Source organism: Rhyacophila brunnea, unplaced genomic scaffold, assembly GCF_057557595.1.
Source record: "Rhyacophila brunnea isolate RB1 unplaced genomic scaffold, BYU_Rbru_1.0 scaffold_4, whole genome shotgun sequence".
Lineage (NCBI taxonomy): Eukaryota > Metazoa > Arthropoda > Insecta > Trichoptera > Rhyacophilidae > Rhyacophila > Rhyacophila brunnea.
This window is the reverse complement of record NW_028233068.1, coordinates 44,606,711-44,630,961: the sequence shown is the minus strand read 5'-3', so window position 1 is coordinate 44,630,961 and position 24,251 is coordinate 44,606,711. Positions and strand designations below refer to the sequence as shown.

General features: G+C 32.8%; 1 protein-coding gene across 1 annotated transcript in view; it reads right to left on the bottom strand.

Moving 5' to 3' along the window:
* The window catches only part of LOC147067421 (solute carrier family 41 member 1-like), a 96,689-nt gene extending 74,616 nt beyond the window's left edge, over nt 1-22,073 (bottom strand). Inside the window, exons 1-2 of the mRNA XM_085953952.1 lie at nt 21,944-22,073; nt 7,751-7,852 (exon numbers count right to left, since the gene is read on the bottom strand). Coding sequence (XP_085810078.1) covers nt 7,751-7,850 — 100 coding nt within the window. The 5' untranslated portion in view covers nt 7,851-7,852; nt 21,944-22,073. The remainder of the gene's footprint in view (nt 1-7,750; nt 7,853-21,943) is intronic.
* Between the last annotated feature and the right edge of the window lie 2,178 nt (nt 22,074-24,251).

The following is a 24,251-nucleotide window of genomic DNA, read 5'->3' as shown; positions in this document are numbered from 1 at the left end:
ACCGCGCAGAGACTAATTTTGAGGTTAACCGATTTTCACTAAATTTCAAATAGTACCATAAAATGACAACATCGCGTCTCGCTTACCCACTTAGTCAACAGTTATTATCGCGATAGTTTAATATACACACTATTGGTGCAAGTAAACCCATGCACGTGTACACAGGCGTGATTATCTTAGTTAGTTTTATTAGTTTCAATTATTAATATTGAGTGCCATCACGTTGACGCCACTTCAACATCTTCAGCACTTCAGTATCAACATACATAATATTATTACGTTAGACATTGTAATCAATGCATACAATTTAGAAAAAAATGTGTATCCCAAAAGGATACAGTTCCATGAGAGGATTTTTGACTAGCCGTGTAAAAAAGTTAGTTAAAGTTACTTTACTGAATAACTTTCGTTGGTTCTACTATTCGCTGTGGATCTCTGCCAACTAAGTGACATCTTCTTAACAGATTTTTTTTCAAGAAATGTACTATGACACCAATTACTTAATTTATTAGGTAGGTTCACGCTATGGGCCTAACAAACGTAGGTACCTGTAATATTACTTATCACTAAATGTGATTTTAACTGTGACATTTTACAGTGGCAATTACGTTGATAATAATTACGCTAATCATAGGTAAAAAGGCAATTGATGTAATATCTAACCAAAATAGCACTCTGTTCTTTACTCAATTTGTGCAAGCAGCGATATATAGTTACTGATTACCTGGAGTTTTATTCTCGGTTTCACTACACTACTGTCATTGGGTCTCACGACTTGTTGTAGTGATAAAAAAAAATATATATGTATGTATATACATATCAATATTTTACCACACACTATTGCACGTTTATAATGTATGGTTTATTTTCGTAGGACACTCATAAATTAAAAACCCTGCTTCAAAATTTAGTGTATTGGTATACTATAGCCTCACTAACTATATCAGAATTCTATTTATTATCTGTTCTGAGGATTAATACAATAGAAATGCCAATTGTTGAAATGTTTATATGTTTAAAATGATAACAGTTCACTCATTTTTAATCATGATATTTTTGACATTAAATATACCTGTTATATTAAAGTAAAATTTACTAATGGAGAGATATAATAATGAAGTATAAATAAATTTGCAAGGTTAAACACACCCATTTGCCAAAAATATTTATAGGTACTTAATTATAACACATCAAAATATAAATTCAAAGATTGAAATAAGTTATAGGCACTTAAATTTAAAAAATACAGATTGATATGTGTTCTAAAATGCAGTTACATAATATATTATGTTTCCGATTGGTTGTAATAAAGTTTCGATAAAGATTTCATACAAATCAATAATTGAAAATCACGCCAGAAAAACATGTCGGATAAGTGAACATTAAATCAGAATATATTATATTGACATCCGATGAACGAGTACAAATTGGTATTGCCACTGTATATTTAAAAAAAAAAACTGATAAAATCTAACACCGGGAGCGGTCATAAGAACGCAATACTTTGATTAATTTGTGTGCATTCAGTATTAAATTAATAATTATGACATTTTTATCAAATCCATGCAAAAATACATCAATCGAATCAATATTGATCGATTATCTTCGAAGCTAAATAATAATTCACTTTAATCGCAGTAAAAGTAGCTAATTACGATCTCTTTAATTAACTTAAAAGAGCGATCTGAAGATAAAGCCGATAAGATAAGATAAAAAACAATAAAATAAGTCATTAAAGCATTAAAACACGTAGAAACATAACAAAGTATATACTATACAAACAGTTTAAAGTAATTTTTTATCGCTACAATATAAGCGTATTATTTTATAGGTTGAAGGTTTGAAGCGCATTTTGTTTATCTTATGAATTAACAATAATTCTATGTTACGAGTATTATTTTGAATCACCTACAATTTTAGCTAACGGGGAAATTTCAAACATAATTATAATTTAAATTTTTTTAGTCATTATTTTTAAACGCGGATAATAATGGTAGGTATTACTTATATTATTTTAATTTTACCTATTTTAAAAAGTTTATCGCAATTAATGACATGTTTATAGCGCAACCATTATTTCTAAAGAAACCACCAGGCAAGAAGTTGGCAAAGGAATTAGAGATCATCCATAGACTGAGACTGCATCTGGTTTTGAAACGTGTGCCGTGATGTCTGTTCAAGGAAATATATTTTCATTATGTATATAAGCGCATATTATGTACATAATATACTCTGATAGTTGCACGAGTAAGGTACTAGCTTGCCATTCTTTCACGGAAGGAGAAGTTCCGGGTCATATATGAAATTAATGGAAGAACCCGATTTTTAAATTGTTTATTGAATTTTAACTGTATAGTAAATGCTATTTCGGTTAAAACAAAATAATGTAGCATTTCTATAAAAATGGCTGCGACCACATTTACCAGACCGTCTCAGTAGAAGCTATCATTTACTTTAAATATATAAAAACATTGCATGGTTGTTGTAAAATAATGGTTTCATTATAATTTTTACACGGCGGTCATTTTGGTCACCATATTGGATACCTCGTGCTATGGACTTTCAACAACATTTCACAGCCCTTTTTGAATCCAGCATTTAAAAACAAATTTGAAATCTAACTAGCAAATTATTATAAAAATAATATTAAGCGTACTTATTGGGGAAAATTTGAGAAACATGGCCGCTATTTCGTTAGAAGGATAAATTTCGGGCGGTTCCCATTCCTAAACGTTGCCTACGAGTTTGGCGCGTTTTTCAAAAAGTGAAGTTTTAAAAACTTGTTTGCAAAGGCGACAAAACTAAAATAAAGTTCAAACTATTTCATAATGTTAAACCTTCTTCTCTATTTTACACATTCAAAGTATACCTATATGAAAATTAGAGGCTTATGTCCAGGCTACACCTCTATAGAAAAAGGTTTCATCCGACAACTTTGGAATTTAATAAGAATTCAGTTTTAATAACTACATATTTACCTTGATAATAATTGCTTAATATAATAAGTCCATAATCATTGAACTGTAAAAGATTTTTTTCATTATTGACCGTGAACTGCTCGTACTTTTTAAAGTAGGTAATTTAACTATCTTTGTATTAGTATTAAATGATATTATAATACATGCATATTAACTTTTAATTTCACGGCGATAATGCTATATTGCTATGATTCTCATAAACTAATTCAATTAACATAGAAATAACAACATTTTCCAGTTTGTATTGGTTAAAATTAAGTTGAATTATTAATAAAACAAAGCCTTAAAGTGGCTCACACAGTTTTACGATACGTTCTTTACGTTACGCTTTAAAAGCATGAAAAATTCAAAAACTTAAAAAGATATTTTGAGAATACACATTTCAAATTAATGTTATGAAAGTTTATTTTCTAGATTTCATAAGTTTTTGACGGGGGGAGACAGTGCATTATTTTTTTTATGGGAATTCTTATATTATAAGCGAGACATTGCGCATATCTGTTAGTAATGAACATGATGTAATTATTTACTCAACACTTTTATTTGTAAAACAATATTGATGATCTTTACAAAGGAAAATTATTATCATTATTGCAAAACATGTATGACAAGTACTCTGTAGGTACTCGGTAAAAGTAATTACATACTTGTGGTAAATTAATATAAACGGCAATAAATAGTAATTATTGATTGTTTATATAATATACACAATAATTGCAAATAGAATGGGATTAATATAATATCGTCACTGTTCTGGCAGAAGACACTAATTCGAAAAAATGACATATTGAGTTAGTTATACCAAAATGTTCCTTATTTCAAACTTGACTGTCTAGAAAACGTCTTAATAAATAAACAGTCTTTATTTTAAAGGCATCCTTTTTACGATTATTTAATAAACTAGACCATTTCAAACATTTTAACAACTTCAAAGTCAAATTACTCAAAACTAGTATTCTCCAGTTAGTGTGTTCTGCCAGAACAGAGACGATATAATCTAGGTGTTTAATGAATACATGCGTCACGAGCTTTTACGTTGTTGGTTTATTCCACTGCCACTACGAGGGTAGCCGTTTATATTTCGAGAATAAAAAACAAAAACGATTTTTTATAAATGAAAACAGTTCTATTGTTTTTATAAATATTCTTCACGATAATTTATTAAATTTTCTATGTGTTTGAACCAATCTGGAAAGCATTTTTGCCACTTTGCAGAAGGTAACTCCAAAACATGGTTTTTGAATGCATCAATCGCCTCTTCTAGTGTAGAAAATCGTTGACCACGCAATTTATCTTTGACTGTCGGGAATAAAAAAAATCGTTCGGTGCCAAATCGGGGCTGTACGGCGGATGACCTATCAATTTAATGTTTTGAGTAATCAAATAGGCGCTTGTTTGAGCCGATGTGTGAGAGCTCGCATTGTCTAGATCAGGGGTTCCCAACCTTTTTGTACTCTAGAGCACATTCTAAAATATCGGTAGGGTGGCGGGCACCACCTATTTTTAATCGACAAACTTCTTCCATAACTTCTCATTTTCCCATAATTTATTTTCTTATATTCATAATTTATTAATAAATAATAAACAAAAATGTTTCAAAATAATAAAACTATTATTCAAATTGCATACACACAGAGAAATGTATTTACAAAACGTAAACAAAGTAAACAAAAAACACAAATACAAAGAAGACATTTTATAAAAAAATAGAATATCAATATGTCAATGTGATCTTTGGCATTGCATATCATTGGCCAGTGCCTCATAATTAGAAGAGTGTGACGATAATCCTGTTAGCAAACAATCATAAAGATGCTCATCGGTGAGTCGAGATCTATATCTTGATTTTATTAAGTTCATGTTTGAAAACAATGATTCGCATAAATATGTCGAACCGAAAAATGATTCAGTTTTATATGCCGATTTTTTCAAAAATGGGAACTTCTCTGTCCACTGTATTCCAAAAGTCCTCTGATATTAAGGATTTAAGCAAAATATCATTCTTAAGCTCCAAAATTTCCAAAAAAAGTTCTCAAGAAGGTCCACTCATTTTAGAACTATATAGAAGGAATAACAAAACTCCTAATTCGTGTTTCGTCAGACAAAGATGTCTCCTAGCTAACTGTCGCGACCCGAACGGGGCAGCAATCGCAATCACAATGACAACAACGCGGTTCCAGGCGGGGAATGCTATTTGCACATCAATCCTTGTACACGCCGAAAACCCGAACTGAGCCGATGATCGCCGAAGCAATCGGGACGGTACGAGCACGTGACTACTGTCACGTGCTTCGGCGATCATCGGCTCAGTTTGTGGCGTTCGTTCACTTCGGGTTTTCTGCGTGTGTCAGGCTAGCGTGAAAATGCTGTCTCTGTCGAATAGTGGCGGGCACATACGAATCGTTCCGCGGGCGCCATGGTGCCCGCGGGCACGGGTTTGCGAACCCCTGGTCTAGATGAAGGATGATTTGACGCCGACGGTTGCTTTTCTTTATTTCACCAAAAACTTCTGGCAAACAAATAGTTTTATACCATTCAGAATCGACTGTTCTACAATTCTCTAAAGGTACAGTTGCGATATGGTCCGTTTCAGGACACGGACGAAATAAGGTACACAGGCGACCATTTGCTTCGAAGTGCTTCGAGCGCGAGCAACTTTTGTTGGTTTAAGCTCATTTTGGAAGACCCATACGGTCGACTGCTGTTTACTTTCGGGCTCATACGTATGGATCCAAGATTCGTCACATGTAACAATCTTATAAACGCTTTTTGAATCACCTCGATCGTGTTTTTGATCATTTCTTTGCACCAATCGACACGCGCCTCTTTTGGTGCGATTGTCAAATTTTGCGGGATCCAACGCGAACATAGCTTCTTTACGTCTAAATGTTCATGCATGATTGTATACACGCTGGTGTTACTAATGCCCAGGGATGCCTCAATCTCACGGTATGTCACATGATGATCTTGCATTATCAGTTCACGCACAGAATCGATGTTTTCTGGAGAAACAACCGATTTTGGACGACCTTCAAGCGGCTCGACTGTGAGAAAACGACGGCCAGGATAAAATTCGAAAACCAGCGATATACCGTTGTTTTTGATGGTATATAAAGCATTAAGTTCAGAAATGCACTGTTCCCGCAATAATCCACATCGAAAGTTGTGAAAAATAATCACAGGAAAATTTTCACGAGTTAATTCCATTTTATGGTCGAAATAAATTTTTCAAATGAATTAAAAAAAAAAGCGTCCGTTTGTTAAAACTTTCTGAGTACTTCTGCCGTTAAAAATGTCAAATTTCAAAATACATATTAAGTCAAATTGCACCTAGCAACACCAGTGTTGCCAATTCCCGAAATATAAACGGCTACCTATGTATTTTATATGGGCTATATGATTGGGACACATAAACTACTAATGGTTAACCCAGGAACTCTAATTCGGAAGAAATACTTTTGATTTTACCACGTTTTTATTAGCTTGTATTCTTGTTTGTCCAATACAATTTTTTTCTTGTTTGTCCAAGATTTGTATTGGACGATTGAAGATTTCTAACTAACTTCCCGACTAGCCTCGACATTTGAAACTTTTAGAATATATCAGAACACGATGACAATACATTCTTTTAATACTTTTAGCCATCTTTAAGCAGAATTGAATTAATTTTCAGTCAATTCTGTTTTGTATGGAAAGTTATTTCGGAAAAGATTCGTAAAAAGTAAAACACTATTATTGGTTGCTAAGGGGGTCCTAGCAACTAAATTATTAATATATACGTACGTTACTATGGAAATTAATATGAAATGTCAAAATGACATTTCAGTAGTCAATATTTATTCAGTATTTCTATCAAGTACAAAAAAAGTATTTATTAATACATAGAATTGTCAATTTTATACGATTAAACAGAAAATTTAAAAACGTGGTATATAAAAAGTTCTTTTTATCTTGTAATTATTTAGTAGTAAGTTTCACAACTGAAAACTGTACACATTTAATACTCACACAAATATATACCTAATTAGTAAGACCTAATCAACCTTGCCCGTTCTATGAAATCAAATCAAGAACAATTGATAATAACTTAGAGCAGGGATCCAGGAGGGTCAATGCGAATATTTTTAAATGGAAGCAGAAATTTAATTATACAATACATGTCATGTTGGATGTCATACATTAGAAAATGCAGGAGAGAACACAATGTTAACGATGCAACCTTTTTTGCAAATATCTCAATGGTTAAATTAATGAATTTTTTAAAACACAATTATTATATTTTTATCTCACCAGCAAAAAAATAGTTCTGTTTCAACTTCATATTTTTTGGGTTTTAGGTATCTGGAGTACAACAGAACGATGCCTTAACGTTTTAATATAACTTTGGATACGTACACGAATTCATTACAATAATAATAATTATTACTCAGTAATTTTCACTGTAAGCCATATATTCTTTTACAATGCATAGAAAAAGTTAGGAATAACTACGTTTATACGGACATACGACGTGGTAATTCTGATAAACAAATATCATTTCATATTATATTTACGCTTAATTGCATGATGGTGCCTTTCAGCAACAAACTGAATTATTCTTAATATTTTTTGCGTGAATGAAATTTATAATAATATTAAACATTAAATTTAATGTGGTCAATTATAAAAGTAATATACACATTAAAGGGTTCTCATAATGCATTTAAGCGTTAAAGCCCTTAGATGAGGAGGTATATGACGGAAAAACATGATGGAAAAATTTTAATACTCACCGCTGATGATGTAGATTTCTTTTTTGGAGTCAGGAAACTTTTGATCAATGGCTTTCCTCTCAGCGCCAGAGTTCTTGGTGGGGTCGAGCGATCCCACCATTCCTAGAATAGAACATAATGTTGATATTGTAAATCTTGGTATGAAAATGAATGTGCGTAGAAGAAAATACGTCACCAATAAACAAGATTATTATAAACGATATTAACCAATGGTTCAATTGATAATCACTATTATGAAAGTCAAGAAAGCTTCTCATTTCTGACTTAAGTACTGTAATAGTTGGTAGAAGATTACTAATTGTTTGTTAATGATGGAAACATAAAATGCTATATTTCCGTATTCCTAGAAAATAAAAATTAATGTTATGGAATGGATTTCTCATTTCGGACTCAAGTTCTGCAATGATTGGTAGAGGATTAATTGTAACATACAATGCTAAAGAGATAGATGGACTAAAAAAATCATGAATGTAACATCATAGTACTACGAAACTAATGTACCTACTTATATAGACCCCCGAACTCTGGACTCTGCTTCGGTTTTTCATACTTCATACAGTCATGAAATTTTGTTACGAGGTTTCAGAATATTTAAAATGAGAAAAGGCGTATTTATAGCAATTTTGTATAATATACGAGCAGATGAAAATGATTAGGAAAGGTGTATTTTTTATTAATTCCGCCGAATCACTGAGATATCGCGGAAATAACAAGACTTGAGACGTATTATAAATGCGATTTAGTACACATGTACTGGTGCCGAACGAAGGTTCAATGTTCTAGATGTTCGCTAGTTTGTACCGGCTCGTTGAAAACGCACCGTATGAAAAGTTGAAGACAAACTGATCATATCTTCAACAGCAGGTTTATATGGTTTTTCTTTGAAATGTATATCGTCATTATCCCTAAGTATTATATTTTATAATGTACCATTTTCGAGTTCCTAGATAAATATTATGAATATTTCCGCTACGATAACCGGCTCTAAAAATATGTCTTCAGAAAGTTTTACCGTTCTTTCGCAATATAGCCAGAACAGAAAATAATAGTTTGCAAAGTTTCATCGAGGCGATGACGTTAAGATGGTACGACACAGTTGAAATACGTTAAGGGCGTGTAGACCGCGGAATACAAGGATTGTAGGAGATACACACAGGACTTTCAAAATAGAATAAACGATAAATTAAATATTATTTTTTTCTCCCTTGAAGAGTATCAAAAGCAGGGTGACGAACCTTTTTCTGTCAGAAGGCCGCATTCAATTATCATAAATGACATAAAGTCAAGAAAATTTTTTTTTTTCTCGACCGCGTAAAAGTGAACCGCGTAAATCGAGAGATAATAATGTACATAATTTATAGTACATAATTTTGTAAATGAAGGAAAACAATGAAATTTATTAATTAATTTATATACAGGGTTACTCTTTAAAATGTATATATTTACACGGATATACTCGTAGCAAATATATAAAATTAATGAAAACTATTTATTAATTTGCCAGCTTTTAATGACTGGGTTGTGTCTGCCTTTTCTTAGAAAGCATTGGAATATTTGGTTACAGCGCAGAGGCGAAATTTAATTTTGAAAAAGAAGTGTTTCCATTTTTGAAGTTGTTAAGAAGTGAAGCTTTTTACGAAATGCCTGGATTTTTTTCCACACGTCATAATATTATATAGACTTAGTTTTACCTTGCAAGGAAATATTCAAGTTAATTTTATTTAACATGATATCATACAAAAATACAACATTCATATGGAAATTTACTTTCAATAAATAACTCACATCGCAGATCCTGTTCTTCATAAAATTCAACTATCTGTTCTCGCAGAGACAACATTCTGTCCCTGCGATAGCCAACGCACTTTAGAATGATACGGTAAATCCACACTGAATATCTCATCGTTAGACTTCAGCATGTTACGAAACGGCCGATGCCATGTTGCATTTGCACAAATACAGTACTTAAATTAAACAATACTTATAACTTGTTGCAAAGTGTCACTTAAAATAGTAGCTTTAGCACAGAGATTTTGTTGATGTAATACAAAAGAAATTAGAGAAATAATCTTACCTTCTTTATACTTAGGTACCTAATAAATAAAAAGTTATATAAAAATAAAAGGATTCATTGTGTAAAATTTGGATTCAGTCAAAAGGTCGCACTTGAGACCGCAAAAGACCGGATGCGGCCCTAAAGGCCGCAGGTTCATCACCCCTGATCAAAAGTCTACAAGTATTCTACTGGATATTGATAGAAAACATTAGTCTTGCGAGAGGCTTAAGAAAGAAAAATTACGATAAGATTAATAGTTTATACTAGAATCTTGAAAATGTTATTTTTTTATATCTACACTAAATAGCGGTGAAAACTATCAACAAAAAGCTTCCAAATTAGAATTAATCACAACGTATTCATAAATATTGTTCACACGTGGTTATTGAAACGAATAAATAAAACACATCGGTATTAGATAATATAATAACACAAAACATTGTAAAATAAACATGTTTAAATATTTTAGGCATAGTTTACGTTGGTATGTATTAAACTATTTACCTTCGGCTTGTTCAAAAGCTGGTCCGTGCGCCATAGTAGGCGATTGAACAAAATGTATTATTAGTATATAAAATATAGCTTCATTAGAACTTCAACCATACACGTTTGAACTTTCTTGAAAACAATATAAAATCACAAAAATAGTAATGAGTACCATGTCGGTCTGATACCACTCGAGTACTGAGATAACGGATGTAGAGTTTGTGGATTCTCGGAAAATTGTTTCCGCAAAAGAGCAACGCTTTAGTGTAGGTATAATGTCAACTGCTAGTTTATAATCGGCAGACTTAGGTATCTCCAAAATGATTAGATAAATACAGGCGTATCTCGAGAGATATTACAATACGTATTTGATCTGATCTCCAAACAATATTGTCAAATAAAAATCTTAGGTTTTTACCAAAGAGAAAATTAATATATTGTTACAAATATAAATGCAGAATACAGTCGCCGTAGATCAAGGCTTTGAAAACAGCTTTGACGGTCAGGTCATAAAGCCCGATTAGTTAGTGTCCTCAAATATTACCAACATTGAATGTGCGTTTTATTTAAGTGACAAACTTTAATGCGTATTACAGACATAGCTATAGAAAATAAAGTATATTTTAATACATGTAGAAGTTTATCCCATATTTATTCACACACGAGAATAAAAATTGTAATTTGTAACAGTCGTACTCAGAAGCAGTGGCGAGGGGTGGAGGTAGGCTGTTAAGATGCAACATAAATAGTGCACACTAAAATTTTGTCAGTCATTGAATTAAGAATACAATTTGCAGATGGTGCTGGTTAGTTTTTAAAATTCCATTAAACCCTGCTTAAACGAAACCATAATAGTTTAGGTATGCTATCGGTGATCTAACAAAAATACTGCACACTTTTTCAGTCATACTTATTTTTTTTCGTTGAGTTAAGAATATATTATATTACAGATGGTATTGGTTAGTTTTTTATATTTCATCAAGCCCTGCTTATACTAATTCATAATCGATAAAAAATATTCTTGTATCTATAAAATATCTAAAACGATGTATAGTTTAATGGGATAATTTAAGATATTTTATAGATAAATGAATATTTTTGACCATTATCTACTATGGCATGGATGAGGCAGGGTTTAATTAAATATTAAACAATATCTACGAATTGTAGTCGAATAGCGCCTGTACACGTACATGGATTTACTGGTATCAATAGTGCGTATTTAAACTATCATGACAATACCTGTTTCCACGTAAATGTCCTGACTTTCTCTCCAATCACATTCTTCAAGAGTGAGCGAGACGCGATGTTATCTTATGGTATTCTTTGACAGGTAGTGAAAATCGGTTATCCTTAAAATTTGTTCGTAGCTCGATTTTCTGCCGACAGGTTTCTCCACTATCGTTCTACTGCGCAAGCGCAGATCGAAAAATTCTGAACTGTCGCATGAAAATTCAAAATCTTCCGAACTTTCTTGATTCTTGCATGCAATATTGCAACTGCAGGATAATATATGTTTACACGTACATTTTCTTGTTATGGCCGTGATAATACTTACTGTCAGCAGTAAATCCACGTACGTCTAAACGGGATATTAGTTCAATGAAAACAAATACATTTGACTGACAAAGTTTAGTATAAGTACACTATTTATGTCGGATCATCTTAACACCCTACCTTCACCTTTCACCACTGCTCAGAAGGTAACCCATTTCCCTTATCATTGTGTTTTTCCCACTGTTTTTTTTTATATTTAAGTGCATTGCATGTGTAAAATGATGTAATAGGTTAATTTTATGTTAATATTTTTTTACCAGAGGATATAAATTTATTTCGCGGAGTATTTATTCTGCGGCGCTTTTTCACTTCAAATTATTATCATTTAAAAATATATAGTTGTGGGACATAATTTCGATTGTTGTTGTGTATACATATACCTACTCGACAACCCCATAGTTCGATGTGTTAAAAAAATGCTAAAAATACACTGAATGTTATTTGACTTCGAACACCATTTGAAAATCGCCACTGTAGAACCACATACTGCCACTAACCTTAGCCATAGGTAGGGGGGCACCAAAGATCCTGGCCTGGGGCTCGCTTTAAGATGTGTGGGCCATGATGGACCTAATAGGTTGAGCAAGTGGTTGACATCCATTTCTCGTAAAAACAAAATCTGTTAATACAAACCTCCAACTCTGTGGAGGCCCATATTATGATCCTATTAATATCGGACATCGAAAAAAAACCCACTAAAACGTTATAGTTTATAATTTAATTTTTTCAATAATTTATATGATCTGATAATAACGTAAGTGTGATGCAATTATGGAGATACAGTAGACTGATTCTAAGTTCAAGGATAAAGAGCGGTAAGTATCTGTTATTGTAGGCACGTGAATGCGGTTTCTTGGGGCAATTTCTCAATAAAATTTAATTGCTTTGCTAAGAGATCACTTTACAGTTTACACAATATGATATAATACGGTTGTGTTGTTGTGCAGACAATCGTTAAACTACGTTTTAAATGACAAAGAAAGCGAACCGAGAGAATCCAACATACCTAATCAAAATCGATCGGTGAAACCTTTTTAATCGGTAGTGGCGTGTTGTTTGTGCAATTATTATCGAATCATAGAATCAACGGTACTAAAGTTAGTTAAGCCCGAGAGTGCGACGTTCCGCACGGACTTCAGCATCGTGCTGAAGGAAAACAAATCAGACAATGTCAACTATATACTAAATTGCAGTAGGTACATCTCCCTATACTGGGCCACACAAACATCATCATCATCATCATCAGGCTGAATCTATCCACTGCTAGATGAAGGCCTCTTCCACTTCTCTCGGTCCTGTGAATTGCGTTGCTACGTACTTCTGCAGAACTTTATCATTTCATCGATCCAGCGGCCTCTACGTCTACCTTGTGGACGTTTTTTACCTCTTGGATACCACTGGATGACTAAATTTGTCAAACGATTGACTCTTCTTCGAGCTATGTGTGCAGCTCATCTCCATTTAAGGCTTTTAATGAACTCTATTACATCGCAAACCCTTGTTTGCTTCCTTATCCACTCACTCCTCTGTTTGTCCTTTCGCGTTATGGCCAGCATGCGCCTCTCCATACCACGTTGTGCTACTCTAATCTCTACTTCTGGATCCCTCTTTTACTTAGGGTCCATGTTTCACACGCATATGTGATTACGAGAAGTACACACTGGTTGAACACTGCGCTTTAGGTACAGTGGAAGGTCACTTTGGAAGACATTATTCAGGCGGCTAAAAGCACTCCCCGCCCCCACCCCGCACCACACTCGGTCTTAATCGAGCGATTCACGACTCAGCAATGTTCTCTGTAAGGTGTGCGCGTGCACATCTACCAAAATGTGTCCGCACACATGTATTCATCCCCGCACAGTCCTCACACAAAAATATTGTAAACGAAATTTTTCTTTGCCAGATTTTAGTTTTTCTTGAATGCATGAAACCATCACGTGCACAATTCTTCGCCTAAAGTCGATCCTGAATATATACTATATAAAAATAGGTACCTACTCCTAACTATTTTTTATGTACCTAAATATGAATATGTATTTTTTACTGATTTAATACTCAGTCTCAATTGTCAATTTATTAAAGTAGAACAACCCTTTCGTCTGCTTATCAGTATCAGTACATTATCAATGTGCTGTTCGTCGTTATTCAAAGTATGCAGATTATATTCTTCTTCTTCTTTAACCCTGTCACGCCCCAGCATTGGGGCATAGGGCAAGCACACGTTCGAGCCATTTCCCTCATACCGGACCTGCAGCGCGTAGATCAACTTTGTAGCATTGCTGCAGGGTGAGGGATGGCCGGCCACGACGACGGAACTCTTGAGGCTATGACCAGTCATGTAAAGCAGTGCTCCGCAACCTTTTCACACCCATAGCACACCAAAGGTATTCCCAGAATTCCACGGCACACCACAGGTAAAACAATTTATCCATCAAAATATGGACCCCACATGCTGAAGCGGGCCCCATACCTATCGCTAAGGTTAAAGACAGTGAGATACTCTAAAGTAGGTAGTGTTTTTCAAATGGTGTTCGAGGTAAAATTATTGGTATTCATTGTATGTTCAGCTATTTTTTGTATTTATTAATACAAACACTCCCCAATCGTATATTTAAATATATTAGTATCAGTGTAGTATTATAGCTAGTTTTTTTTAACCATTAGAGAAAATTTGTAATTTGTGTTTATCTCACTTATTTGGTTGATCTGCCACGCCCCCCCTGAGCCCGGCCCCCCAGACTAGAGCTCTGACGAAAGAGAAACCCGAAGTTATTATCACCCGTTTGGTATGACTGCTTATCATTTTTAATTATAGCTTGAGTTGAAAAAAGTTTTTCACATAGGTATATGTCGTATAAAATGGGAGCTGAACCGCGATAGCCTTCTCGGAAATCCGAAGATATTCTTTATTAACCGAAATCCAGAAAATACACAATGCGCCGCGGCACACCTAGCATCGTCTCGTGGCACACCAGTGTGCCGCGGCACACCGGTTGCGGAGCACTGATGTAAAGCATCTCTTCGTTATTACTTCAATCACCGAGGGATGCTGTGTCAGCTCGCAAACTCGTTTTATTTGATTGTTTGTAACGCAGTCGTACTAATGTACCCTAAAGATTCGGATATATTAGGTATATTATATTTCTTCTTTAAAATACCTTATTGAAGTAAGTAAACTGTAATATTATTATTTTTAAATAAATTACTTTATTATTATTTGATTGATTTGACTTCTATTATCTGACGCAAGCAAATTTTTCCAAACATGTTGTTTTCCTTACGTACCATAAAATGAAATTAATTTTACAGTAGAGAAAAACAAACTTGAATAGGTAGTGACAATAATATAGACTTTACGAAAACATCATCATGCATATTCATGATTTCCACGACCGTCACCGTTCTTCAAAACGTATGTTTGCAAAGTGCATGAAAAATTAGGTGATATTTTTCCTTTTCAATACGCGACCTGTGCATTTTGACAAATGGCTGCAAGGTTTTTATTTATGTGTATTCAAATGGGCGGCGGGAAAAATCGATTAGCTATACATACTTATAGTACAACGGGGAAGGCCCGAAGTCTATTTTATGTAAATATTAGGTATATTTTATAATATAATGCACATAACGATAAACAATATGTAATGGAAAGACACGTAGCACACAAATACTATGAATATACGAGTACCTTGAAAGGAAAATTTTCATTTAAAATAAAAACTAAATCATGATGTTTCTCTTGCATGCTCGCAAAAATACACAACCCATGTTTAAAAAAAATGCCATTTCCGAACCTAATAAGATCATTATGGGCCTCATCTTTTGTTTTTACGAGAAATGGACGTTAGCCACTTGCTCAACCTATTAGGTCCATACTCTCACTAAACACACAAATTGAAAAACAATGTGTATTTGCTAGACCCAGGATTCGAACCTGCGACCCACGACGTAAAAGGCCGACGCTTAAGCCGCTCAGCTATCGTGGGTTTATTTAAATAATTACAGATACGGACATGCGGATTGTAGAACATGATGTCGACGGGTTGTATAGATTCTAGGCCAGACATCGGGGAACAGGAATTCAGACTAAATAAATAAATTTGAACTAAATTTATCCACTTTTTTTTAATCAATGAGATATGCAGCGGTTGGGTCTAGGCGTGCGCCTCTATACCTAGCCGTTTCATTTCTATGAATATAGAGTCAGTGTCTTTAGACACCACGTCAGTAGATATTACACTCGATTGATCTCGCGTGGATGAAAACAGTTGTATGTAGGCACCCGCCCTTTTACCTCATATCACCACTCTACCGCTACTATTTCAAACATTTTATACCCGAGAATTGTTGCAAATACTTGATTTTCAAGAAGCCTCAAATAAAGAAATTGAGATGAAACTCTGCTACATTGATAATAACAATATAATCTATACGTTGTGTAAGTGTGAATATTTATCGAGCGGCGACCCTAAGACCCAGTTATTTCATTATTTTAGCAACAGATTTGCTTACAGAAGGACAAATATTTGGCTTAGGTATTATGGTACTAGTCAAAACGTTTATCAAAATTTAGATATTTTGAGCTCATGGAAAGACTCAATTTTATTATTAGGAGATATGAACAACTGAAGACTGCGTACGTATGCATGTCATGTCATATTATATTATATAACATGCCCCCTACATACTGAAGTGGGCCCCCAGGCTAGAATCTTTGGCGGGCCTACCTATCGCTGAGGGCGTCGATAGCCTAGTCTAGCTCATAAAGCAACTTTCTGCTTTTTTACTAACCATCATCGCTCACAGTCTTGAGAAAGATGTCTTTTATTCTACTTTAAAGTATTTCTTTCGATACAATGCCTATATCAGGTACATATCTATACTTTTTATTTCGATTTGGCAGCTCTGGTTGTGAGTTATAAAGTGTATCGTCGCGATCGATTACCTACCTAGTTAAATTTAATATACTATCGGTTAAAATAATTTATAGGTGTGTAGCGTAACCTTATACATATTATATGCTTCTTAATAAACACATATTTTTATCGGAAAACTGTGGCATTGGCGAAAATATCGACTAAACTAACATGACAACAATGAACTCGAGGTTGCATACATCTAGGTAGAGTGGAGAAAAACTTCCGGTTTTAGTATATATTCAGAGTTCACAGAGATTAATCAACAATAACAGAGAATACTTCAAACGGTACACGAAAACATTTTAACAAGATAAGATGACTCGCTTGATCAAATAACCACATGAACTTTCCAAAGGATTCGTTCAGTTCAGGTGGGTATCACATTTGGCAATTAGAAACTATACTTCTCAGAAGAAACGAATCTCGATAGTGTAAGGTGTTTAGTTTCAAAATAGAGGATCCGTATGATCAAAAAGTCAGAGCTTATCAGACTAAGCTGACTGGATGAGAGACAAAAATTGCGGAGTTAACATAGAGTTAAATCCTAATCCATCTACATAGCGCTTGCGGCGTGCAGTCAATGGGCCGCGCCATCAATAGGTCTCTTTTCGAAGTCACGCCGCTACAATATCATATTAAATACAACTAGGTGATTGAATGTATACAGATTAATTTTAAAAACATCATAATATAAGAATTAAAATGAAATCATAGCTATCTGGTCTTCGGTTAATTAATGATAAGTGCAAAATTAGTAATTTCAAGATATTTTAAGATTTGTATTTTCTTCTTTTGGTCAATACAAAATGTTGAAATAATTTTGAATTTGACGGTTAGTTTTATAAAAATTGCCATTGCAGATTCTTTTCTTGCTTTGCAGGGAAGTTTTAAAGTCTAATCATAATAAAATATCAGTTGTAAATATATTATAGACATACTAAAAACTACTTCGAATACCGGGTATGGCACATACACGTGTTGTTTTTAAATATGTGTTATACATAGACCCAAGGCCGATTACCTTCAGATCAGGGCATGGTCGTAGTGCTATATGTTGCTTATTCTTTGAATGCAATAACGTGAACTGTTTGTAGAAAATAATAATTGTTGTAAAAATAATTAATTTGAATAAAATATAAATCTTCATTTATTACAAAACAGTTCCGCATTGCATTCGAAGATAATAAATAACTATCACTACCATCGTAACTCGCTATTCAGTGCCCCGACCTGACTATAGTCGATCAGGCCCAGACAATCAACTTAATGGTTTCAGCAAGACGTGGCTAAAATCAATTTGTCGTTAATAAAAATCTGTTAAGAAACATCATCGAGAGGCGGTCAAGATTCATCGGATTGTAGTCGAGAAAGAAAAAAAACAATGACCACAAATATAATTTCAACTAAAACATGTGGATTGAAAACTTATAAAAGATTAATATTAATACTACCGACCCAAGATACTTGATGGAATTTGAATTTAAATTCTGTAAATTGCAGAGCCTACCTATCTTAAATGATCAACTTAGCTTTCCTAGTAGCCCATTGCTATATCCTATATACGAGGGTGGGTCAATAATTCCTTAGAAAAAAGCATTAAAACAGTTTTTATTTTTGTATTTTTTTTTATTTCTCAACATAATCTCCTTGGAGCTCAATACACTTGGTTAGACGTTTCTCAATTTTTTTTAAACCGTCAGAAAAATAAGTTTTCGGAAGGTCCTCAAAATAAGCATTTGTCCGATCGATGACTTCTTCATTTGAAAAAAAACGTTGTCCACTTAGCCATTTTTTTAAGTTTGGGAAAAGGAAAAAGTCACTGGGGGCTAAATCTGACGAATACGGTGGGTGGTCGACCAATTCGAACTTCAATTCTTCAATTTTAGCCATTGATCGTAAACATGTGTGAATACGGGCATTGTCCTGATGAAAGAGGATTTTTTTCCTGTTTAAATGAGGCCGTTTTTCTTCAATTTTGTTTTTTAGCTGGTCCAATAAAGATGCATAATAATCCCCTGTTATTGTTTTTCCTTTATCCAAATAGTCAACGAAAATAATTTCACGTGCATCCCAAAATACAGTAGCCATAACCTTACCAGCTGATTTTACGGTTTTCGCCTTCTTTGGACATGGTTTGCCTTCGCAATCCACTGCTTTGACTGTTCTTTCGTCTCGGGAGTATAGTGGTGTATCCATGTTTCATCTACAGTCACAAAGCGACGAAAAAATTCATCCGGATTGCGTTGCATGAGCGACAACAGGGCTTTAGAGTCCACCACCCTATTGCGTTTATTGTCGACTGTGAGCAAACGCGGCACCCATCTTGCAGAAATATTTTTCATGCCCAATTTGTCATGTAAAATAGAAATGACGCTACCTTTTGAGATCCCTGTAACCTCAATTATCTCACTCAACTTTAATCTTCGGTCACTTAACACCATATCGTGGATTTTATTGATCATTTCTGGTGTAGTCACCTCTACAGGACGTCCTGAGCGTGGTTCATCCTTTGTTGATGTACGACCACGTTTAAATTCATTTAACCAGTTATAAATAGTTGCAAATGAAGGAGCAGATATGCCGTGAACTAAATCCAACTCATTTTTTATTTCCTTTGCTGTTAACCCTTTTATATTAAAATGTTTAATAACAGCTCTAAACTCAATTTTCCATTTTTCCATTTTCCACAAGCAATTTTTTTTTTAAATGTACGAGAAACACACAACAACCTGACCAATCTGATTGAAACTTCGCAGCATACTGAATCGGTAGTGCCGCTGCATGAAAACAAACCGCTTACAGTACTAGTCGCGCCACCTGTCGGCTTTTCTAAGGACTTATTGACCCACCCTCGTATTATGAGGGTTTACATGCGAGACCATAGATGGTCAATGGTATTGATATGCAACATTTATGTATATAGGTATAAGAATGTATGGATGTGGATTTAAGTATGTATACGTGTGTATATAAATATATATATATTACTGAGTTTATATGTAAGTATATTTAAAAAATAAAATAAAAAAATATTATATAAAAATATAAAAGTAGGTACACTGGGAATATTATTAAGTATTGATTGTTTACTTGACTTGACTTGAAGACTAACTTACAACTAACAACCGATACTTTACCATTGTTCCTAGAATTGACGATTTACACCTCTTGAGTGTAGTATTTTTATTGTTTATAAGTGCTAATGATCTATTATTAAGCTTTGACGATTTATTATAATATGCTTATCGAGTGTACCGATATTATCGATACCGGTTTTTATTAATTTGATTTTCACTAAAACTTTAACTATTCATAATTTGTTTGTTGTAATAGGTTTTTTTTATTGTTGACCCTTGACTTGATGGGTAGGTAATGGAATTTTTACCTACTTTATTGAATTGATTATTATATAAGCCAGAGTTAAGAGTGTTCGTTGTCAGTGTATGTTTGCCTTTGGTGAGTGTACACAGTGCCTGAAGATGCCGAAAGGCGAAAACCGGGTTTCAAAAAAACGACTCAAATGGAATAGTACAAAACTTAAATCCATTACAATTATAATAGATTACTATTAATCCCTTATTTATTGACAGAGCGTATCCATGTCTTATTTTTGGTTCGCTGAGCGCAAATATCTATAAAAAAAATAATTTTGAATTGATTTTTGTCTTAATTTAATCTGACGGCGTCAAAACCAATCTACCGAAAATAAACATAAGTAATTTGTGAAATCATAGAATATATTATTTTCGTTGTTTTATTTTTTACAAACAATGATTTGCAAATAATTATTGTTCAATAGTAAATTAATTGCTTCTTGTTTCTAGAAATAAAATATAATCCATACATTTATGTATTATTAAACTAAATTTAACTATTTAATGACAGTTCATTGTACATTTAAATCATGTCATTGTATCGTCTATGTTCTGGCAGAACACACTAACTGGAGAATACTAGTTTTGAGTAATTTGACTTTGAAGTTGTTAAAATGTTTGAAATGGTCTATCATGTGAGTTTATTAAGTAATCGTAAGAAGGATGACTTTAAAATAAAGACTGTTTATTTATTAAGACGGTTTCCAGACGGTAAAGTTTGAAATAAGGAACATTTTGGTATAACTAACTCAATATGTCATTTTGTCGAATTAGTGTCTTCTGCCAGAACAGTGACGATATTATATAGTATGGATTGAATCATAAAAATATGAATTTATTGGTAATATAATAGAACGTTGAAGAGAATTAATAAAAATATACTTTGACGCGATGGATAAGTTTTTGTTCAAATTTGTCGCGAGGCACTTATTTTTATTTCCTATATATATAAAGTATACCCATTTCGATTAACAAATTATATTATATTTCTCTTTCAAAAGTTTATTAAAAGATTTCACGTTGAGTAAGGTACTTGTAAGAATGATTTTATTTAACATTAAGAGAACTAAAGAGAGAAAAATGCTGTTGGTGTTTTGAAAGTAGATGTTATTTAATATGTGAAATTAAATTGTGTGTAAGATGCTAATTGTCAAATGTCGAAAAATTGGATTTAAAAAAAACTCATGTCTTCATAGTGAATTGTATTGCAGACAAGTTTTAAAACTCGTCATACCAACACGTGCGATTTTTAGTTCGGAATAAATTGAGTTTGAAGATTGAATAGATATGTGTGCGAATATATACGATAGAGTAAAAAAATGCTGGTAGCAAAAACGTTAGCCGATTGATAAAATATGGCAATGCCTATTGAAAAAAGACCAATAATAATAATTATAGATTTGTGATAATAATGGCAATCAAACTTTTTTTCAATTATTATTTTGTTGAACATAAAACTTTTATTTCAATATTATGGAAGTACCTATTATTGCTGTAAAAATTTAATGACTCTAAAATAGTTACTTACATATTTGTAATGTACCTAGTTATAAAATACTAAAAAATTATGTCTAAGAATCATATTTAAAGCTTTTTTGAAAGATAAAAGAGCATTAAAAAAATATAAACTTACTACGCCACTGCCAATGAGCGAAACAAGTATGTTTTGAGAATACGACTGTTACTTTAGTCACATTTGATTATTTGAACCTTTCTGGCAACGGGTTTATAGCTCGAAACAGGTTGTCGACATAAATGTTACAATAATTGTTTAAATATTATATGTGTATAATTAACTTACTTGTAAAATGGTGGTCCTGTGTTATAAAAAGAAAGAACTCCACAAAATGCACTGAATCACAGATATTAAAAAATCCTATTCAAACATCTCCAATTTATATTATTTAAATAATTTTATTTATTATTTGACAAAATTGCCATGGAAGGTTTTTATGGATTTAAATCTAAATAATAGTTTCGTCATCAAAATTATCATTAATTTGTCTTTAGAACGCTGTAAAAATAAACAATTAAAGTCAAATTTGTTTAAAAAAATATATCGAATTCAATATTTTATTTGGGGAGACCATCTCTAATAAATTTATTCTGGTCAGTTTATTATAAGACATGCAAAATTGTTTTATTTTCAACATAAGAGCTTTAACCTAACAATTTTTAACTTTAAGCAGAGAAACGAAACGGCAAAGGTATGTACGTTTTTTTTACAAAACTTGAAACAAAGATTGAATACTCTCACTATTTTAATATTATTGATTGCCCAAATGAAAGAGTTAATAAACCATAGTAAAATTTATACTATTAACTGTGGTAAAATTACATTGTAATGAGTCTGAAACTAAATTTTTATACTTTCTACGATATTTGTATTATTTATGTTGACGGTTTTTTTGGGTTGTAAAATCATCCTCAAAAGATCTAAATATAACTATTACTAAAAAATCAAACGGAAAATCTTCACGTTTTGCAAATAATATCAGAAGTAGAGGGTACATACTGTTAAATCTTTTTATTTCTATTTCATATAAACTACACTGTCGTCAGTATAAATATCTCAAATAATGTAAAATTGCAAAATAATTAAAACCATTAAAACTATAATATTTATATTGAAAAATGATTTTGCACTTATAATAAATAATTGACCAAAGACATAGATATATATTTAACTAAAATATTAATAAACAATCTCGAATGCTGATTGTTTTATTTTAAAATGAACATATTTTAATGATAAAAAAATATAATAATATTAATCAAACGATAATCATACTTTTTTATTGATTAAAATAAAAAAAAAACAATTAAATTAAATTCAACGCTATACATACAAATAAAAATAAGTATGCACAGATAAACAATACAACGTGAAAAATCACTGCATCACTTCATTGATAACTTCAGAAAAAAATATTGAAAGTAGACGGGATACCTTTGATATATATTATTAAATTTCAATCTAGGTAATAAAAACAAAGTGTTTCGATAGAATTGATATGCCGCGCGAATTTTGCGAACAGAGAGCGCGACCGGCGCCTGTGACAAGTTCGATTATACTGATTGGAAAAGTTGGCGAGAAAAATATTTATTGCACTTTGCCGATAAGTCGTTGGATATTTTGATTCGCATACTATTTGAAAAATGAACATTATCGCTAACGTTGTCTCAGACGATGAAGTTCCCTTAAACAGGGGTTGGGAACAAATTGAAATTTAATTTTATATTATACATTATATGAAATAGTGCACATTAAACTTTATTAGTCATACGGATTTGTTTTTATTGAACTAATACTACAATTTACAGATGGTGTTGGTTAGTTTTTAAAATTCAATTAAACCCTTCCTAACCAAACCATAATAGTTTTGGTATACCTTGGGTGATACGACAAAATTGTGCATATTTTTTCATCAGTGACGTTCCGTGGGGGTAGGCAGATTGAGCGTCGCTTGGGGGCGGCAGTTACTCGAAGGGCGGCAAATCGAGGAGAATCATTTGGTATATATATAGAAATAGTTACCTAAACTTAGTAATAACGAAAATACCTTTCCATTAAAAAATCTGATCACTGGTTGGAAACAAAATGTATTAACTAACATAAAAGGTTGAACAGAAATTTATTTTTTATCGGGTTTGAGATGTCTAGTTTACTTCCTTTGCCCTTCGACGTCCTTGGTGACCAGAAACGACACGCGCGCGGATGATAAAAAAAATACTGTATAATAAATGGATCGGAATTTTGGCGCTGCCCAGGGGCGGCATTTTGTCTAGGGAAGTCACTGTTTTTCATTCATACTTATTTATTTTCGTTGGATTAAGAATACATAATATTACACATATTGTTGGTTATTTTTTTAAATTCATTAAACCCTGCCTAATCAAACTATAACAGATACAAAATATTACTCTATCCATAAAATATCCAAAGTGATGTATGATTTAATTGTATAATTTTAAATATTTATACTACTAGTATTCTGTTAAAATTTATAATAGCATTTTCTTCAGTTACATCCTAGCATCACTAACTACATGACTGAAACAAAATGTTTGTCTTTTCTTATCTCTCTCACGGTATACGAGTAATACAT